General features: G+C 47.5%; 1 protein-coding gene across 2 annotated transcripts in view; it reads right to left on the reverse strand.

Annotated features, from left to right (window-relative positions):
• DGCR2 (DiGeorge syndrome critical region gene 2) overlaps positions 1 to 19,328 on the reverse strand; it is a 44,041-nt gene extending 24,713 nt beyond the window's left edge. For both annotated transcript variants that reach the window (XM_032198882.1, XM_032198881.1), the window contains exons 1-2: positions 19,190 to 19,328; positions 100 to 222 (exon numbers count right to left, since the gene is read on the reverse strand). In XM_032198882.1, the coding sequence (XP_032054773.1) occupies positions 100 to 222; positions 19,190 to 19,268 (202 nt within the window). In that variant the 5' untranslated portion in view covers positions 19,269 to 19,328. The remainder of the gene's footprint in view (positions 1 to 99; positions 223 to 19,189) is intronic.
• Positions 19,329 to 21,137: the final 1,809 nt, after the last annotated feature.

Here is a 21,137-nt window from a genome sequence, read left to right on the forward strand (position 1 = left end):
AAATAAAAATAAGCAGATGATCTTAGGAAAAAAAAAAAGGAGTTAAAGTACTGATGAAAAACAAGGAGACATTGGGATAAGTGGTCTTCTTAGCATTACCTGGACAGTCAACTTCATCACTCTCGTCCTCACAGGTGGGCCATCCATCACACTGCCAATTTGAAGGGATGCACTGGATGGTACCACTCCGACACGCAAACTGCCCTGGGGTGCAGCGGAGCTCTAGGAAAGAAGAAAGTTGTGTTACTTATTCCTCTGAGTCCAAATACATATAACGTAATGGACAAAAGCTCTGGATAACTCAGCCTGCTAAAAACTATTGAGCTTCAGATCACTTCCATATTTCAAACTGGACATTTACAGGCTTTAACAGACAGGAGAGCCTGCGTACAGCGTTTGTGAAAGAAGTCTATCAGACATCCGTAGTAAAAACTTCCTCATAAAAACACCACGCAAGATCTAGCTGGCAGATTTTTGGTTCATGCAGTCACACACGCACTTCAGTTCAGCTTTTTCTATGGCAAACAGTACTCTGATCTGACCATGGCAGACTCTGCTCTTACATTATCATCATCTAGAAAGAATGGATAAAGAAAGGATATCATTTAGCAGTAGGTTTCCCACTTACGAAATACTAACAGGAATACAAGTTGATAACACGAGAACAGAACAGTTTCTCAGATTTCTAAATTGGATTTTCAAAACTGATTCCAAAAAAGTGACACCATAGTTTCTCTTAAGTCTGCTCCTTTCACATATCTGAAAATAAGTTGGTGTCTTTAAGAGAAGAAGAGGAAAGGAAACCCACATCCGCACAACGTTCCCAAGCCCAGGTCTAGCTGGAGAAGCTGCAAGCTCAGGAACCCAGTAGCAGCCATCACCACAGTGAGTGTTCCCCTTTTACTTCTTGCCATGCACTTAAGACAACTTGCTTACTTGCCTCAGAAGCAAAGTTTAACAACAACATGCTCTGGTAGCTTTTACATGCTAGATTATGCAATGAATTCAGAATGCAATTTCCACTGCAAGCAGTAGGTACGCCAGGCCCCACCCAGACTTGCACAACTGTCCAGCCCAACTTCGAGCCAGTTCACGTAACTATTTGTAAAACAATTTCCATATTGATGGACCTGTTTTCACTTTCTAGCTCACACTCTTTTGTAGAATTCCTGTGTATCAGCAAATCCTTTAAAAGAAACTGCCAGTATCTGCAAACTTGTAGTGCCTGCTGCTACAGCACTACTACCTACCTGCCGTCATCACACTGTCAGTCCTAATTAGCATTATAAAAAGTACAATTTTTGTCAATGCTTTTAAAGGTATCAATTCCATCCATCAAATGCCAGAAAGTAATAATTCCGCTTAATTTTGTGTTCCTCACTATATTTTGCAGGGAAAATCTGTCTATACAAACGGTGAACAACTCCAAGCTTGTTTGCAGACTGCGGGTCTGCGAGTGATGAGAATCGACGCGCTCACCTTCACACCAGACCATCACCCTGCAGCTTTCCTCACAACGGTGGTTCTCAATATTGCACTGCTTTGGGTAACGGCAGTTAAGCTATGCCTCAAGAACTAGCACCTCTTACTAAAAATAAAAATCAAACAAGGGTTTAGAAAGTAATGCACACTGAGCCCTGACTTTGAAAGAATGAAGCAGGTAGCTGTTTTTATTGATGGGGGAAAGGAAGCTCTAAGGAATTTACAATACAGATGCATGTTCTCTCATCCGCAGTTTACAGCTTAAGAGAAGAAGCTCTATCGCAACTGTCACCTTCCCGAAATGCACGTCTAAACTAAGTTAAGGCAGAGGTTACGTTTAAATTTCCGGACAACACAGCCATGCAAAATAAGATAAGCAATCACCCACTGTCAACCAGACCCATACCCACATACCTAATAATTAGTATAGGATATTGTTTGATAGGCTTATTGTTTGATCGTAGACTCAAACCCACTTCTTTTGAAGACACCCAGATATTAAAACAGCATGAAACAGTGCCTGTTTCTCTCCAAATCCCAGAGCTGCTCTGCTAGCAGAATGGAAGCGGACACATGCTCCTCGTACACCACCTACCCAGGTCACCAAAGCACAAGGAGCTCAAGCAGACCTGCCTGACCGCTCCCGGCAGCAGCACGCGACAGCAGGATGAGGAGCGCTCTGACCCAGTTAGAGTTTGATTCAATCCAAACCGCTGACAGCAAAGAGCACGGTGGAAATATTACAAGCAGGGAAACAAAAATAAAAAAATAAAACCAAGAAACCGCCACCACCCCACACACCTCGTAGCTTAGGTCACACGTGATGACTTTTTTCCCCTGAACAAAACCTGAAGAAATTTATTCAGCCCAAAGAAGGGAAGAAAGTTTGTGATTATGGGAATAAAAGGTTAAGCTTCACTTGTCCAATGTAGCAAGAAAAAAAGATAAAGCTAAAGCTACAAAAAAATACAACTGAAGTTGAAAATTAAACTCAAATTTCAAGTTCACAGGAAAGCATCAACTCAATAAATCATCGCAGCCTGTTTTACCACGGTTTGCACAGCATCAGCATGAAGCATAAAGTTTCTTAAGAAGTTCAACCACTGCCATTCCAAGTACTGAATTTACACCGGAGCCTCTAGAAGATGTTTTCAACACGAGAGGCTGCTTTCAGCCCAGCTACAGGTTTCCATTACACCTTCCTCCAACAATGGCAAAACGCAATTCAATACTTCAAATGAACCCTTTCAACCTGCTTGTCGCCCGATTTCAGTGGAAGTTGCACACAGCTGAGAAGAAAGCTGCTCTGCAGCCCTACCTTTCACAGACAGCACCCAGGAAAGCATGTGGGAAAGCCTGCGAAGTGTACTTCGTGTCTCTCTTCAGTTCCATATGCACTATTTTAGGTGTGATTATGAAAATTAGGTTCAAATAAGCAAACAGCCCCATCCCCACATTTCTGTCATTAAAACCTGCCAGTTATGTGCCGTAATGTGGCTGCTCCTTGCATTACAGGCAATCCCCTAAGAAGAAGGTGTATACACGAGGGGACACAAAACACATTCATTTAAACACGGCTCGGGTTAACCAGCAGGGCACTTGGTCCCGACGGAAAGCACACCCCGTCAGGTTCACTCATTATTTCCCAGCAAGGAGCAGGAGCTGCTGGGCGATTCTGCTGCAGAGAGAACAGTGACACTAAAAGGCATGGTTGCAAAACCCAGTCTCCAGACGCTGAAAACACCACCAGTAACGCTTCCTGAGCTACCCGAGCCCTGAGCCCACACCTCCCTGCATGACCAAACTGCTTTATTCATTGTGCAGCGTCTGGAAGAGCTTCAGCTTAATTGTTCTGCTTCTGGTTGCTGCCCATCGTGTTTTAGCATGAAAGACACACAACACGCAGCCACCTGAGGAAACCTGCCCACCTCTCCCACCTGGACTCCCCAGAGGGGGCTGTGCTCAGCTGGGACATCCCTGGTGACCTGCTTCTGTGCCAACTCTGATGGTAACTTGCAGCAAGAGGATGAGGAAGAAAAGCATCTCAAACTGCCAGCTCCTCTCCTCTCCCCCTGCTCCAAAACAGCAGCAAAGCAGCACTGCACACACCTAATTGCTGCCAGCTGTTAAAGCAGAAAGACTTTTGGTACTGTTAGGAAATATGAAATGCAGTAAGTTTGGCACCTGTTGCAGCACAGGTACAAACACATCACGCAGTGGTCAACAACTGGCCACAAGTCAAAAACTGGAAACACAGCTACCTCCTGTGCTCACATAGGACACGGCGAGTTAAATCAGCAGAATTAGCATCCACATAGGAGCTTCTAGTGTAAAAGGGTATATTTTCTTGTAAGAATCATACAGTCTTTTCTCTGGTGCAGTACAAAATTTAGTATACAAGTCTCACTTTCAAGCAAATGTATCTATTCATTGGGATGAAGGGAAGCAAGCAAACAATGGAAACAGCAACAGTTGTAGCTCTTTACAGGGCATAAATTTACAAACCATTACAAAGTTCAAGGGTGCGAGAATGTGGAAACACTTCAAGCAGCAAGGTGTTGTTATAAGTCGTCTTCAATTCGCCATCTCAAAGCACTTCAAGAATGTTACCCCTCAATCTTGCCAGCTACTGCATCCTTCTGTCAGTGCCTAAAATGAAGCGCAGGAAAATGGCACAGCTGGCCAAAGGCTGCCTCCGAAGAGATGAGACTGAGAGCAGGGGTCAGCTCTCCTGGATGCGGCTCCTGTGCTCTCCCTCCAACACCCCGCACCTTGCCAGCCCACCAGCATGCTCCTACCTGAACTCACGTTTTCCTTTCAGAAGCATCATCCACTAACATATAGTCTCCGGCCACCTGTTCTCTCTAAGCAACACCTAAGAGCTACAAATTGGCCAACGGGAGCAAGAAACAAAGAACACCTTAGCTTTATAAAAAGAGAAAAAGAAAAACCAGTCAGACTTTGTATCAGTTCTACAAGCTTAACATATAGCACGATATTAAGCTTACTGTCAAGCAAAGGCCAAAAAAACAATATTGATTTAATGGGACGCATCATTAGGTAACATAATCCACCCTCGGGAGTCACTCACCTGAAAGCAGCTTTGCCAAAGCTAGCGGCAGATCTGTAGTTTGAAATTTAAAACAAAACTTACAGCGCAGTTGGAAACTTAATCAAACACCAGAAATTCCAAGCGAGATTGTAAATACATTTAAACAGTGCCATATAAACAAGTCTCCGTCTCATTTAGCTGCCAAGTATTTTTTTCTAAGTTAGGCACTAACAAAATCAACAAGATTTTTGACTAAAATAAGAATCCAGGTTTTATAGGGGGAAAAAAGTTTTCAAAGTGGTTGTTCGCACTGCCACAGAAAGCTTTTGTCCCAGCAAAGATTTTCACAATGCCATGTCTAACGCCAGATGTTTCACTGCACCCATCACGTAGTTCAACACAGGGTTCAATGAGCTTCCTCCCCCCTGCTTTTATGGCACACTCATTTCCAGATTTTCTGCTAAGTGCTCAAAATGGTCATTTACACATTATCTTCAACCAGGAAGACCGCGTGACAGATGGATAAAACAGCCACCCGCACGTTTTAACTTCCAGCACAGTTTCGCAGGTTTCATAAAACAAACACCTTGTCTCCGTTATAAGACGATGCAGGAAACCCTCGTAGGTTTAATCATCTCATTTAATCTTTCTGAATAATTGAGGACACTTCCCTTCTGGGGCCTGTACACGTGCAAGTCGCAGCGCAGTGATCCTGCAGCAGATGCACACGTGGAGTTGGTAAGTGTGCTGCACTGGGTGCTACACTAACTGCAACCTCTATTTCTTAGATATTTCATTATATTTCATTTCAAGCCTTTCAGAGCTGAGTTTGGACAAGGACACCACTTATTTTCTTTGAAACTGGAACTAATTTCCTGCTTATCTTTCCCCTTTTTCATGCAAAGGGCACAGGGATGATTAGTTCCTCAAAAGAAATGTTGTAATCGAAAGCAAGGCTGAGAGGATCCATATCCAGTACCTGTGACCAGTTCTCAGCACAGTAAATCTCATTTGGAGCTTCCAATATCAAATCAAGACTGTAACAGCCACAAGAAACAAAGTGTTGATTCAATACAAGTCCACCTTGCTAGTGCAGTTTTCTGAATTAATTTGATGAGCTCGCTTTGAAAGAGCAAGCTTCTGACCAAATCAGACGTCTGCCCACATTAACATAAAGCCAGACCAGCAATGGGTAGCTCCCCTGCAACCAGAAAAAAAACACGTGCTCCAATGAATGCAGCAGAAATGCAGTGTCCAGCTCTAGCATCAGTTAATGTGGGGGTGTGTGCCCACCAAGCTCATACACTCCATTTACTTAGCTCCTACAGAAGCCTCCTTCTGATCACACTTGGATTGCAGGTGCTTTTTTGGCAGCAGCAGAACTACTTTCAGCCCCGTGCTAGCAGAGGCTACCCTGCAAACAGGGCCGGGACCCTCACCAGACTGAGGTAAGAAAAGCTTTCACCACCGAGCAGAATTGCAGCTCTGCCCCGCCACGAGCTGCACCAGGGCACGGTGCGGAGATATCAGAAGCAGCAGAGGTGGCAGTACATCTGTGCAAGGGGCAAAGCCCACCAAGCTCTGAAAACTCCTGCCAAGTGACACAAGCCAGCTACCCACGGACCTTTCTGGTCCACAGGCACTATTTACCCATCAAAACACTTCTGAGAAAACAAGCTAGGGTGACAGAGTGTTCAATACTGTCTTACAGGTTTATTTAGTCTGCCTCAATTGAAGACCAAGACATAAAAGGAACTCAGCCCAGTGAAATTCTACATCCAATAAAAGTGCCAGAGGCTCCGTCTCAGGTGTATATATAATAAACATCTCCCATAAAGCACTATGTGAGCACATCAAGGTTCTCAAAATCCACATTTCAGCCTTATATTTCCAAGACACCAATGTTTACCATCTCAAAGACCCAGAGAAAAAAAAGAACACTTGAAAGCAGAATCTCCCAAGCTAGAAGGGTATCACTGACACATGGCCCTTACTTTTGGGCCACACATTGCTAACCCCAGTTAAACCACTGGTGAGACAGCAACCAGCGGTGTCAGTTCACAATTTAAGAAGTCAATATATGCATGAAGCATACAGCTGGGGAGCTACAGCTCTGAACCGAAGCCTATAAAATACAAGCCCCACTTCAGGAGAGAGCTTTGATACAGAGATTAAATTCAGTGACTGCAGTCACTGACGATGGAGGTCTGGTTCTTCTAGTCACAATGACTTAATTTCTCTTTATTACAGAGATTCATCAGTCAGTAAAGTCTGATACATTAAGATACTCTTGCTAGCTAACATTACTGATGCGTGTTAGCTTTTAGTGTTTACACAGCTAGCCCTGATTTGAATCTATTTCAGTTTTTAAGACAAGTAAGTGGCACTTTTCATCTCCTATGTTAATTATTTGTTCTTGTCTACTGAGCTTCATTTGTATGGAAATTGAAATTTGATTAAATGCACAAAACCAGCATTTAATGTTATTTCAATTATAAACTATTACTGTAACTGAAATGCATGAAATGGAAAAGAAACTTCCACACAAAGCCACGTACTTCCAACTTTTAATGAACACTGCAAGTTGTGTGCGGACCTTGTTTACTTCACTTATTTCGTTCAGATTTCTCAAGACAGGATCTGGTAGATCCTCTGGCATAGCATTTATTTACAGACTGAAGGAAAACAAAAACAATTCCTGCTTTCGCAATGGAAGAGTTGCTCATTGTATCGAACCGGATGAATCAACCTGTAAGAGAATATTCTGATCACATGCAAAGAGGCAATTACTGTTATCAAAAGCTGATTGAGCATTAACAAAAACACCAACTACAAGTGCTTAGCCCAGTAACTCTTCTTATGCAGATGGTGTTTTGCCCATCAGGTCGTGCTTATATTTTATCACAATAAACCTACACGCTTAGGTTAAGACCTGTACCTGCACGTTAAGACCTGTACCTGCACATTCCACTATGGCTTCAATTCTAACACATTTAAGAATTAATGTATTAAAAGTTAAAGAGGCTTTTTTCTTAAATCACTGATCCTATATATCCTGACCCACAGTACACTGTACGAGCATGATTAGATCCTAGTATCTTCAGCAAGGAGCCTAACCCCCTGAGCCCTGAACCCCTGGCGATTTTACCCAGCACCAGTGCTCAACAAACGCCTGCAAACAAGCATGGGAAACAAACAAAAGCACACTCCCTAAGCATCTTCATCACAACAACACACAGAGCCCCAGAGCTAATATTTATGCTCAGGAGGAAGCATAACATAACCCATACTTCTCTAGATTGGTATTTACTGAAGCAAGAGAAATTTAAAATATTCTCGACAATTCCAGCACAATACCACAACGGTTCTCTTCATTTAATCCTCACTGGAAGCATGAAGCAAACAGAAAACCCCTCTCCACTCTACTTGAAAAGCAGTTTTCTTGACTGAAGCTTCTCTTGGACCCACAGCCGAAGTTCACTGGAGCAGGTACCGAATCTGGTACAAAAGTGCTTGCTGAAAGCGTGCCAGCACGTAGAGAGCCCAACAGCAGCCCGGGTGCGATGGCTCGTGGCGGTGAGAAGTCACTCGCTGAAGGAGTGCTTTTAATGACAGAAACGAGGCGAACTGTGCTTGAGGATGCTCCGACACACGATCCTTGAACAGGTTTGCTCATTTATTTATTTTTAACTTGTCTTTGAGGTACCGAGCACCCACAATCCCACACAGACCGCTCTCAGAAAATGAAGTTGTACCTAAGTGGTATTTCCTCTCAGCTACAGATCAGAGAAATTTTCCCTACCCATTCATCCCATGGCAGGTTTCTTAATGTCACCTGGCAAATCTTACTGCCATTACTTGTCTTTAAATTCACCCTTATGCTACTCCTCAGCGTGGCAGGGTACATATAGGCCTTTAAAACAAAGCTGCAGTAGGAAAAAACAGAGTATGATAACAGCACTTTATTTTCAAAGAAAAATTGTATGTGAAGCTCACAAGTCACCATCAGACAATTATTAGGAGTACAAACACCCAGCAGGGCTCTGTGCTACACGTACAGAGCCAAACACTGCCAGTATCTCCTCTCAGCCCCAGCAACTCAAAATTAGAGACTCTAACCTTATTTGTCCCTACAAAGTGGTATTATAAATTCAAAAATAAGTGTATGTTATAGGCATTTGATTTCTCTGCATGACCTCAGCATGCAGTTTCATGAACTAAAACTGTGACAGCACTCAGCTGAAAACTGTAAAACCTAATGAATAACCCTAATGACCATTCTGTGCTACTCAGTGTTCTGTCACAGTAAGTTATGCTGAATGACCCTAAAGATCCATCAAAAGATTTTACATCGCGTTCAGGAACATTAGCAGGCTACTTCCCCTCGCCCCCCCCACTCTCATCGATAACATACCTACACCCTGCAGGAGCTTGGAACTGACCCAGTTTCTTCTTGCTCACAAGTGTCATTCACTCCAATTCATTGTCTGCTCTTTGTCTGCAGGGTAGATTCAATGCCAGAAAGGATTTAAAAAAAAAAAAAGAGAAAGAAAAAAGAAAACACACACACACAACACAACCTTAGGCAGTGCGAGAGACCCGGCACTCAGCCAAAGCAACAACACCAGAGCTTCTTGAATGGGAACCCTGGCTGTGATTTCCTAGGTCTTAGAAAATACAGACTTTGTGTTTCATCACTGCAGCCACTTACTTATTCCTAAGATTGAAAAAGAAAAGAAAAAAAAAATAAATCTAGTTCCCCATTCCCCAGTACCACTAAAACCAAACAGCAAAACCAAATTTGCTATTTGAACTGAGCTAAAAGACTGAACTATGCAATGCAGCACTATAGGCTGAAAAACATTTTATTTTCCTAACAGTGAGGGTAGCAGCTAAGCAACAGCTTGGCTTGCTTTTTTTTTTCCCCTAAAAACCTGCAATATTATGATAATAAGTAGATAGGCAGAAGGGAAGAGCAAAACACAGCACTGGCACAAGAAAGCATTCAATACAAAGCCACAGGTACTCAAGAAACCTTTCACATGGCCCACAATTAAAGCCTACGTTTCCACTACACTAACAACCTCGTTCAGGACTTCTGACGTGCACGTAAAGCCTGAGGTGGGACTTTAGGTTTTAGCACAACAGAGACCTAAACCCATGCAGCCCCAAATTTTTGCCCCTTCCCACTGCAGTGGCAGGCGAGCTTCCTACAGCAGAGGAAGTTTAGGGACGTGGGAAATGAGCCCGATGGAGTCCAGTGTCCTTGAGCCCCCATTACTTAGGAACCATGCTCATACACATTCAGAAACCAACCTCACACAAAACTTAAACACAGTCACATACGACACATTAACTTGCCCAACAAATGCAGCAACAGACAAAAAAAACATTAGAAAGATACCAGTAGTGAAATGCTCAGCAATTCATCAATTCAGTTAAATAAAAAAGTACCATAAAAAATGGACTTTGCCCCTCACAGTCCACACCCTCAGGTCAGGACAGATTATCCCACGTACACCACGAATACTTAAACCGACGTGGCTATTTGGGTGCCTCGGCTTAGCTATGTCCTGGTTCCATCCCCAGTCCTCACACCTCAAAGCTTCACCTCCTGAAAACAGCTCTTATGCCAAGATCCTCATATTGCCATGCTTTAAAATCTTTTATTAATGTACAAGGACCCTTCTTGGACATTTTCTTTTTTTTTTTCACAAAGCTGGGGCTATTCTGAACAAGGAAAAAGCATCATGTTCTCAGCTGTACCGCAAAAGCTTGGCAGCATTACCCACACCTCTTTCCTCGCAGAAGACATCTAGACTGCTCCCCATCCCGTACCTCCTCCAGCACGCCCAGAGCCACCTGGGACTGCAAAAACCACCCAGCAGAGCCAGCATCCCCCGAAGGAGCAGGCTGGCCATCAGAGGTACTTGCACACAAGCACCATTCTTCCACAGTCTGTGCAGATGATGCTTGCTGGAATGCTGTTCAAAAGAGATCTACGAAATCTCCTGATAAAAGCAATACAGACAGCACTGCTAGATCTTATTACCTGCTAGGTGCCTACCTAAAACTACCTCAAAAATTCTAAACATGTCAGAGTAGCTCCAAACAATCATATCCTCAGGGTTAAAGAAGCATACATGCTATCAGGCCAGTAACAGCTAAGGCACAACATTTGTTCTTACGCAAAGCTTTCCTTCCACTTAAGAAGGATCACCAGGGAAAGAGTATTCCCCATGACCAAGTAAACTGTAGGCGTAAAAAAAATAGCAAGAAAACAGTCACTACAGAGACAAGAGAGGAAAACTTAAATCTGAAGTTTTACGTGAACTACACAAGTATTTTCTTTACGTCAGGTTTCAACAAGAAGAGTATTCAGATGAAACACGATAAGAGCAATTCAAGAACTATCAGAGCAATCAAGGCTAATTTGTAGCCACCATTAAACTGAAAGTAGGAATTGCCAGATTTCAGGAGTATTAGGAAGCCGTCCCATTTACTTCCAACAAGACAACACATGTTTCTGCTTTGCAGGAAAACAGAAAAGCGAATGTCACAACATCTTTTTTCAGTAAAGGATTCAGAAGCTTTTAAACATATCCTTCAACTTTCAATCCAAACAAATTCAATCAAAGTGCACAATTTAAGGTCAAGCGTGTACTAAGAGTACCTTGCTGGGATAGTCTTTAATGCCAAGCAAATAGGTAATGAAATTCTAAAATTCCATAAACTAACCCCATTTCTTAATTTTAAAACCAAAGGATCATGGAAGAAGCTCTTCCCAGGGCCCTAAAGGTCACGGTCTTAAACAAGAATTTAAGAATTAAGGGAGACAGGAAACTGCCCAGCAGGGTGAGGGCACCACAGAAGCATTTGGGCAATGCTCTCAGACACACGGTCTGATTGTTGGGTGGTCCTGTACGGAGCCAGGAGTTGGACTCGATGACCCTTGAGGGTCCCTTCCAGCATGGGATATTCGATCATCCTATGATCTATATGCACGAGCACTATTCAAATGCCGCCCACACTAAAAAAGCTTTTGCTCCTGCTTTGTTTTTTCCCTTTATCTTGCACCAGACTTGAGGAGCAAGCGCCCAGAACACTTGAAAGCAAAAATTTGATACACAGAAACATTCTGACCTCGGATGCTGAAAACACATTTTATCCTTTGCAAAGTAGCTGGTGCAGAAGCTGTCATGTACCAGAGCAAATGGCTCGTGCCTTGAATAGCATTCCAGTGCTCCGGCGGAGCCGAACACAACAGGAATGCAGCCAGCGCTAGCCCCTGGTGCGTGTGTCCGCAGCGTGCGAGACCGCGTGCTGCCTTCCTCCGCAGTCAAATGAGTACCTGGAGAGGAGTTTCATATATCAAAACCCCAGCTTCCACCAGAAGTCAGCAAACAGAAGTGCAACGCGTTCACAAAGAGCCACTCGACCCACCCAGAGCAGCGGATTGCTCCCCGTGCTTTCTGCCTGCTCTCGCACTGCCAGCGCCCTGCAGCTCCTCAACCCCCTTCCATTATGTGAGCGTGTCAGGTATCACAGCACAGAACTTTGGCTTTGCCATTTTTTAGCTGTCACAGCAACAGAAAAATTACTCTCATCCCACCCTGTTGTGCTTAGAAAGCCACAGATGAGCACTTAACACAATGCAGCATCCTTGGGCGATTTATCTCCGCTCTTCCACCAGAACTGGGGGGTGCTTCTGAGTAAGTCTTTGCACTTGGCTGCCTCTGCTGCAAGACTCCCAATTTACCCAGCTTTTCATCATTCACTCCAAGATCTCAGGAACGCAGCACCTTTGTGTTAGTTGCATTTGTGTTTGTCGCATTTTAGCCAGTAAAGAGCAATTTAGGCGTAACAATTTTATGAATTCAGAAATAAAACAACTGCAGTTTTGACCATCCCTAGAATAGAAAAGTTGTAATGTATTTTACAAGTGTGGCATACACAAGGCAAAGTGCACAAACTCAAACCAAGCAGTCATCAGAAGATGGATAATTTGTTTTTTTCTGTTGTTTTTAAAGTGTATGGAACAAAAAACGTCGCTCTTAAGGCAGAAGAAATCCTTTCTACTCAAATCACTAACAAAATGTGAGCACAGACAAAGCAAATTCATAAATACAAACGCTGCAGGACAACACTCATCCAGAGCTGCATAAAATCCCTTCCTGCTGCCCGTGCCAAGGCCGTGCTCAACTCCAGCCCCCAGACCCGAGCCCAAACTCAGCCCCGGAGACACTTGGGCACTTCAGTCACAGCACCAGGGCTGCCGCAGGAAAACACAGCTGCAGCCAGCACGGAGGCTGCTCGTCCTTCTGCAAGAAATGCCACCTCGTACCTTTTTTTCCCACCAGCTTCGGTCTCCACAAAGCCTCACTGTGCACCCCAAGTAATTCAGCCCAAAGAGCAAGAGGTAAGGGGAAGCACAGCACAGGAAGAACATATAAAAGAGAGGATACAGCACAGGAAATAGAACTAATAAATTAAAGTACAACAAGAAGAAAATCAGTAAGTTAAAGGACAAAACTGAAGCAAAAGCCTAAGAGCAGTCGAAGAGTCACGTAACTCACACAGCTGAACCCACCTTTCCGTGCTCAGAGCTGGCTGACGGCTGCAAAGCACCAGTCAATAAACAGTGGAACCTAAATTCACAGTTAGATCAACCAACTTTAATTTTAATTAACTAGGAAGCTGAATGTTATGTTGTTTAGCTCCTGTTAATGAGGCAACTATCAATTCCCATTAAGCTTAAGAAAATTTGTATTTCTCAATAATCTAATCAGGAGGCAAACGCTGGCAACCACCTCCTCAGGAGCTCCGTACAGCCACCATCGTTACGATGCTGTAGCCAACACAGCGTCAGCAGGCTGACCCTATAACACAAGGGTAACACCAAAAATTTCATGGGAAACCACGCCGTGCCAGAGGGTTGGACAGTGTGGGGAACGCGGATTAAAGGTTAATCCTGAACTCGCGTTTTCCAACAACTCAGCCACCGAGTTGTTTGAGAATTCACTTGCTACAGCTCATCAGTGACTTCACCAAATGATGCAGATTTCTCCTCGATTCTCAGCAGGTTGTGCACAAACCATACTGCCAGCTGTGTCAGGGTGTGTCTGAGCCGTGAGGGTACCTAAATCCTCTGAGGAGGCAGGCAGCCTGGAGCACGGCCAGGAAGGACTGTCAGCGATTAAACACCGGTGGCCCTGGCACCAGGACGGGCTTGGGAAGCTGGCAAACTGCTCTTCAAAAGTGCCGCGCGTGAGAGATACGTGTGCAGTGCTGTATTTAGACAGGGATAATATGCTGCGACGGCAGGATGAGCAACAGATTGGCAAGTAGCTGTACCAAAGGAATCTGCTGCTCAGACTCTGTCACAGGAAATCATTAAAGACGTGCTAGACGGTTAGCTAGCCTTTGGGAACTGCCTGTGCCGAGGAGATTCGGTGCTGGGACAGGCAGGAGGACTGCCTCATCCCTCAGCACCCCTCCTGGCCGCGGGGCTGTAGCCGCTCACGGCGGGGCAGCAGGACACAAAGCGAGGTGTGCAGTATCGCACCCCCTCCCTTCCCGGCCCTACTGCCTGACAGCCGGGAGCAGAACGGGAACTCCCGCGAGTCATGGCACAAGTTATTTCTGGGCACCGCACGGAGTGAAATGAAACCTCATAAAAGTTGCAAGAAATAAAATTAAAAAAAAAAAAAAAAAAAAAAAAAAAAAACAACAGCAGAGACTTGAGCATTACCCAAAGAGATCGTAGAGACAGCTACCACTCTTGCATTACAATTCAACACCAAAACCAGCCCTAAATTAATTCCAGGAGATGGAATAGATCGCTGAAGCCTCAGTGGGTTTTCTGACATTCACCAGGGGATTTCACATCTTTCCTTCTTAGTTCCTGAAGCCCTTAACTCTTGGATCAAGCTGTGCCATTCCCCTGGCACTGGAGGCACACGGGGCACTCTGACAACCAGCGAGGCTGCAGCAGTGCCCCGTGCTCTGCCACTCCTGTCCTCTGCCCTCATCTTAGTCCACTCCCAAATCTACCATGGGGACACAGAAGCCACATCTGTCCAAGTTCCCTTTCTGCCCCTGAGAACCCAACCCCACACACAAGCTGCCTTCTGTCTACAAACTTTTCTCCTCCTTTACTGCAGCCACAGCGAGCAGCAAGCCCACTGGTGCCCCAAAGTTTGCTTGACCATCAGCAGCCTTAGAGCACCAGACCTGCTAAAAAGGCCCGGCACTGCCTGCCTCGTGCCTTGCCACACTGGCAGCAGCTGCAAGGAAGAGTTTTCAAATCCATCACCCTCGCTTCGCAGCTCGTAGCAACAGCAAACAGCAGAGCCCCGAAACACCAGGGAGAGAGAAGGCTGATATCTAACAGGAGAGGGAAAAAACAAGAACTGGCAGGCTGACAAATAGGGGGCTCGGCAAGGGGTCAGGCTGACTTCCAGCAACACTGACATCACGGAGCCCTCACCTGGGAATCCGGCTGCACACAGACAGGGACTGCAAGAACCTGGAGCCAAATAAATACCACTCACCACGGCTTTCTCTACGGTCGAGGCAGTGAACAGAAAGCACAATGAGGGTTCCCATTTGCTTGCTGACGAAACCTCTGCAGAGCAGAGGAAGGCTGTGCCTAGGTCACGTTTAATGACTGAGTCCTCCGCCGAATTAACTAATGCAATATAATTAGTAAAAACCAGCCAAATTCCAGCAGAGCATGCCGGTTTTATTGCGGGTGTGTCTGGACTTCTGTCCCCAGGAGCCGTGCCGTGTTTCAGCCCCACACGGACGGAGCGAGGGGCAGCACCAAGGCACGGAGGTGATGCCAGCTTCAAGCCGGGGCCGTGGGGCTGTGCCATGCGACGCCTCGCTCCGACAAATTGTTCTGAGCGCTGCCCATCAGATAAGTTGCGCCAAATTTTTTAGAAACAAAACTTAGGTCATGGAATTACTTCCCCTAGCCAGCTTTGAAGTGGAATAAAAAAAAAAGCTGCAAGAAGGAGAACTCAATTGGCTTTTAGCTGCCTGGTAAATGCTCTAACAAGAGAGCCCAATGACCTACATTCACAAGCCTCTGTACTAAACCACTATTACAAAATCCAATATAAAGCCTGACCACGTTTAAGTGTTTTCCATTAGCAAGCAGCAGTATCTTGTTAGAGAAACATGAAAACAAGTTATTGTCGTTAGCGATGATGATCTTAATTAATCCTCTAAACACTACTCTGAAATGTGCCGTCTGGATCATCTCAGACTGTTTAAGCTCCTAATACTCCATAGAGACCCCCAAACCTTCGCTTTTCAGTTTTGTGATGGGATGTTGACAGGAACTTCTTACACATGCTCAAACCGTACTACAGAACTGAATACTTAACGATTTCAACCTCTGATGCTTTTCAGACAACTGACAAAAACACACGAGTGTCTAAATCCAGCCTGGCACCAGTACAGGTTACTGTGATTCAGTGAAAACATCACCAAAATACTTCTTTACCTAAAAGCAACAGCTCTCAGGTCAACAACCTGAGGCAGATGTTTTGAGGTCTCCTGGAAAAGATATTAAGCCAAACCCTACCACAGTGAAGAGCTCAAACAAGTGTCTGTACAGCAGATACAGTCAATTTAGTCAGTGTTTAACCGAAACATTACGGCAGTCTTTCCCTGTACACCCATGTAGTTGCAAAGGTCTGACACATTCAACTCCATGTTAGCAGCTTCCAAAGATAATGAGTAACGCCAGCTAAGGAGAAATGCTCTGCTAACAAACAAAAAAGAACTTGCAACAATGCATTATAAAGCAGACCAGTAGCCAAAAGGAACAGTTGGTGGTCAAAACAGAAAGGGAAAGAAAAGGGAAAGAGACACTGTGGGACAAACATGTCCAAGCTGAGATTCTCAAAGGCACAAAACTGGCATTAAAAGCCCACGAGCTCAGAAAAACATAACTGCCCATGGTAGCTTTAGGAATCTGCATCTCCACAGCCAGTGCTGATGGATGTACCTGATGTCAGTGATGGCAACAGTGCAAAACGGACTTCTGTAACCAAGACAGAAAAATCCACGAAGAAAGGAAATATAAATTAGCTTTTAATAAATGAGGAGAGAAACTATCTCACCCTAAACGCAGAAAAAATAGGTTCCTGTAAACTCACTGCCTTTCAGCTCGCCTGAAAAGATACTACAGTTGAGGAGGCTTAAAAGAAGGTTTTATTTATCTGAAGAGCACAGCAAGAACACGGATACAAAGCTAGTGTCAAATTAACATGGAAGTACAAAGAGGTGCCTGATTCGCCGGGACTGAATTGTGAAGGGACTACACATTCATCTCCGAGTACATAAAACCTCCCATCACTCTGCAGCACTCATTTGATAGCTCCAAGTACAGATTTAAGTTAAGCAAGCTGCAGGCATCCTTTGTAATCCAGTACGACAGTTGCTACAATACCCAGGTTTAAAGAAGCAGGAAGAAAAACAAACACCACCAGGAAAAATAAATTCCAGGCACTATTCTAACTCTTTGTGAAGACATCCATATACTTGCCCAGAAGAGACAAGGGAGACCTCACTATCATTACCATTGTTTAAAATGGGAAATTTGGTTCTGCGCATCCCTGCATGAACCGGATTTTCCCTATTTGCACCTTTTATCTCAGGATAAACCCCGGCACCATTTAATCTACTAAAGAGGTGATCTATTTGAGGTGGTATGTGAAGCAAGTTGATAGCAAACCTTGGCGGAGGGACACAAGGGTCACCTCGGAGAGATGACCCAAGCTCACGGCCGTCCCCGAGAGCAGGACAGGCATCACCATGGACAGCTCAAGCAGGGCGCTCCAGTAAACAGGATGGGCGAGGGCATCCCAGAAGGAATTCGGAAATTCCTCCAACAGCGCTGAGTCCCAGATGCCAGGCTGCACGTGGCTGCATTACTTCACGCGAAGGTGAACTGAGGTCCGTACCTGACATATGGTTCCACGCACAACCACGCGGTACATATGGGACGACACATATGGCTCGCGCAAGGTTCAAGCGATGCGTATGGAGCTGCTGCGGAGGAATCCTAACGCTACAGGTTTCAAAGCCAGCGTTGTACAACCCGAGACGATGACAGTTGGGGTATGTTTACAAGCAGGATGTTTCTGCCAGCGTAGCTACAAGACCACAGATCTCCAAAGCAGATACATTAGAGCAACCGTGAAAAAAAAAACATTCACCTTAAAGGAGCAAAATTCAACGAAAAACTTGTCTTCCTCCATCAAGCATCAGCTGCTAACTGACATTTGATACCATACGAGAGCAGCAACCGTTCTGACACAGCATGGAAAGTACCAGTGCCTAGTTTTTAGGAGGCTACAATGCCCAGTTCCACACCTTGGGGGTCAGGGCCAAACCCACCTGTAAAAGGACACAAAACCGTGAATCTCTGCTGAATGTTTCCAGCCAGCAGTTTGGCTGCCCATAGCACTTAGTGCCAGCTATAAAGGAATTTGCCTGAAATCAGTTTCACGCAGTATCTTCTCCCACATACAAGCCTCTAGCTGTAACAATACTAGCTAGGTTGGCAACTCTTTTTTTTGGCTACTTAAGCGCACATCATAAGCCCTATATATACACACAGCGCTGCCAATGGTGCCAAAAAAACAAGATAAAACAAAGCAAGTCACACACGCAGCAGTTTCAACATCCAAGTTAGTTATTTCAGCGAGGCTGCCTACACTGACCCAATTGTGTTTCAGCCGTACCGAGAACTTGCTGGCGCACACTTCACTAACACGGTTATGTTTTATTGGTTTGGGTTGTAAAAGCTATTTTGAAGAGGAAGGATGAGGGAATTTCGAAGCTACCAGAGGAACGCCGCCGCTCTTACTTTCCTATTTACCAAGGGTGAGGATCGCCCAGGAGTACCCTCCCTTTGCAACGGGAGGACAGCTTCCAAACCTGCGAGGCCGCCCCGTGCTCCGGCTATCGATCCTCTTTGGCAGGAGCAGCCGGAGACGGGCGAGAGCTCTGCCAAGCTCCGAGGGAGCTCAGCACCCAAGGAGAAACCTGAACCGAGCGGCAGAGTTGGAGGAGTGGGAGCCTTCAGCCAGCACGCACCAAGCGTTCGGGGAAAGTTAACAGCGCTGACGCTTCAAACCACCGCGCCGGCCGCATGGATTTCGCCATCACACTGGAAGGAGGAAAGAAGCGAGAAGAGAAGCGGGAAGGCGACAGGAGCAGCGAGATGCCACAAGGATTTTCTTTTCGGAGTGGCTCGGGAAGGGGGCGGTGTGGGGGTGCTGCGGGTGCCCCCCGGGAGCCTCACCCACGGAGGGGGCTGGGGGCGCAGCACGGAGCCAGCTGAGCGCAGCCCCCGGTAACGAAGCGCGGGGCCACGCAGGGCCCCACCGGGGCTCCCCGACCCCCAAACTCCCCCCCAAATATCAGAAGCCGCCTTCAGCCTGCACGGGCGCCGCCGCCCCCCGGGCATCCCCCCCTGAGCGCTTTTAGGGGCAGGGAGCTCGGCGGGAGCCCCGCTCGGGGCGCGACCCCCCGGCTGCGGCCAGCTCCGGGCCGAGGCCCCCGGGGCTGCACCGGGGGCAGCAGAGGAGGAGGAGGAGGAGGAGAGGGAGGAAGGCCCGGCCCCGCCGCCCCTACCTGGCCGCAGCGGCTCGGTGATGCTCAGCACCAGCAGGAAGAGCAGGAGGAAGGTGCCGCTGTCCGCTTTGGGCACCATTTATCCTCCGTTCATCCTCCCCCGGCGCAGCGCCACAAAGCCGCGGGGCGACGGGAGGCGGGAGGAAGGGCAGCGGCAGGAGGAGGAGGAGGAGGAGGAGGAGGAGCCGCCACCGCCACCACCGCCGCCACCGCGGGTCCCCCCGGGCCGCACCGGGCTCTTCCCCGCCCCGTCCGCCGCCGCCCCGGGGCTTTGCGGGCGGCCCTGGCTGCGGCGGGGGGGAGCGCGGAGGTCGGGGCGGCGCCGCGCCGCGGGCCCCTCGCCTGGCTCCGGCGACGCACAAGATGGCGGCCGCGCCTCCCCGCCGCCTCACCGCCCCGGCCCCGCCGCCGCCACGCCCCCTCCCGGCCAATCGGCGGCGCGGGGGTGGGCGGGGCGGGAGGGAAGCCACGCCCACTGAGGGGTGGGGGGGGGTGAGGGGGGGGCCAAAGGGGGGGGTACGGGGGGTACCTGTGGGGGGGTACCCAGGAGGGGAGGGGGGGGCACCTAAAACAAGGGGGGAGGGTGGGGAGGGGGCACCCAAACCTCTGATGGTGCCTGGGGGGGTGCAGCCAAAAGCAGGGCTAACAGCTGAGGTGCTTTTTTAATTATTTATTTGTTTTTAATTAATATTTAATTAATGAGACGAGGGGTGAGTGGCACCCCGCACGCTGCCTGAAGCTTCTCGCCCTGCGCCCCTCAGGAGCCGAGCCCCAGCCCCGGGGGCTCCTTCCCCGCGATGCCGCGGGCAGACACGGCTCCCAGCCCACCAGGTTGGGGTGTGCTGACCCCAAAGGCAGCCAGACCCCAAGCCCACCTCACCTGGGGCCTGAGCATGGGGTGGGAGCAGTGCCCCAAGCCAAGCGGGGGCTGCTCTGCCCTCGCTTCGCACCCAGGGCCCCCGGCACAGCCCGAAGCGTCCCAGCAGGAGCGGGGCCCGGGCCCGGTAACACAGGGATGAGGACTGCACCGAGGGGGAAGCAGTCACGGCACCATCTTCCCCTCCCCTGCCCGGCTGGATTCGTTTCCATTATTTTTGCAGAGGAACAGCCCAGTCCTCCAAAATAACCCCAAAATAACCCAGTGTTTCCAACCGCAGCTTCCCATCCGTGCGAAACGTCCAGGGCAGGAGGAAGCAGCGCAGGGCCCCGAGCACGGCAGAAGCTGCCCATGGCAGGAGCAGAGCTGCGGGGCCAGGCTGCAGCCCCCGCCAGCCCCGTGCCACCCCTCGGCTGCTTTCAGGCACGGGGCCTGCCTCCTGCCTCCAGCAACTCATCCCGATCCTCCTGGCTCTTCAGTAACGGTTCTCGTAACTTTCTCTAACAATTACAGCCTGCCCTTGCCAAAACCAACACTGCTGAAGAGCCAGAATGCCCCAGTTTTCCTTCCCACTTACGCAAACAAGAAGCCCTTGTGCAGGGATCCCTCACCATCTCCTTTCCCCCACGGAGCCGAGCCCCGGGCTGCCCCTTCCCGCACAGACCCTGTAACGTGGGCACCGATATTACCACATCACAGCCCCACCTCGGGCCACGGCCCCAGCTCCACGGGGGCCACCCCGATTCCTTGCAGGCCAGCGCTGCCCCTCGCAGTGTCGCTCACTGCCGACAGCCTCCGTAGCTCCGCAAGTGCTCTGCCTCTTACTGCGGCCGAGGGAGGAAGCGTGCTTGGGCCTCACTTGTAAAAAGAAAAATAACGCTCAGAAAGTAAGAAGTCATCAACAACAAGCTGGTTTTTTCGCTTTTGATTTGGCCATGTAAAGCACGTTATCTGCTAGTGCTACAGTACCAAAAAAATCTGGCAACAAAGAGCCCACTGATTCCTTAATTACAGATAACAGGGTGCTCAAGGCTGCAGCAGGAAGCGGAGACAAGACATCAAAGCAAGTGT

Source organism: Aythya fuligula, chromosome 17 (genome assembly GCF_009819795.1).
Source record: "Aythya fuligula isolate bAytFul2 chromosome 17, bAytFul2.pri, whole genome shotgun sequence".
Lineage (NCBI taxonomy): Eukaryota > Metazoa > Chordata > Aves > Anseriformes > Anatidae > Aythya > Aythya fuligula.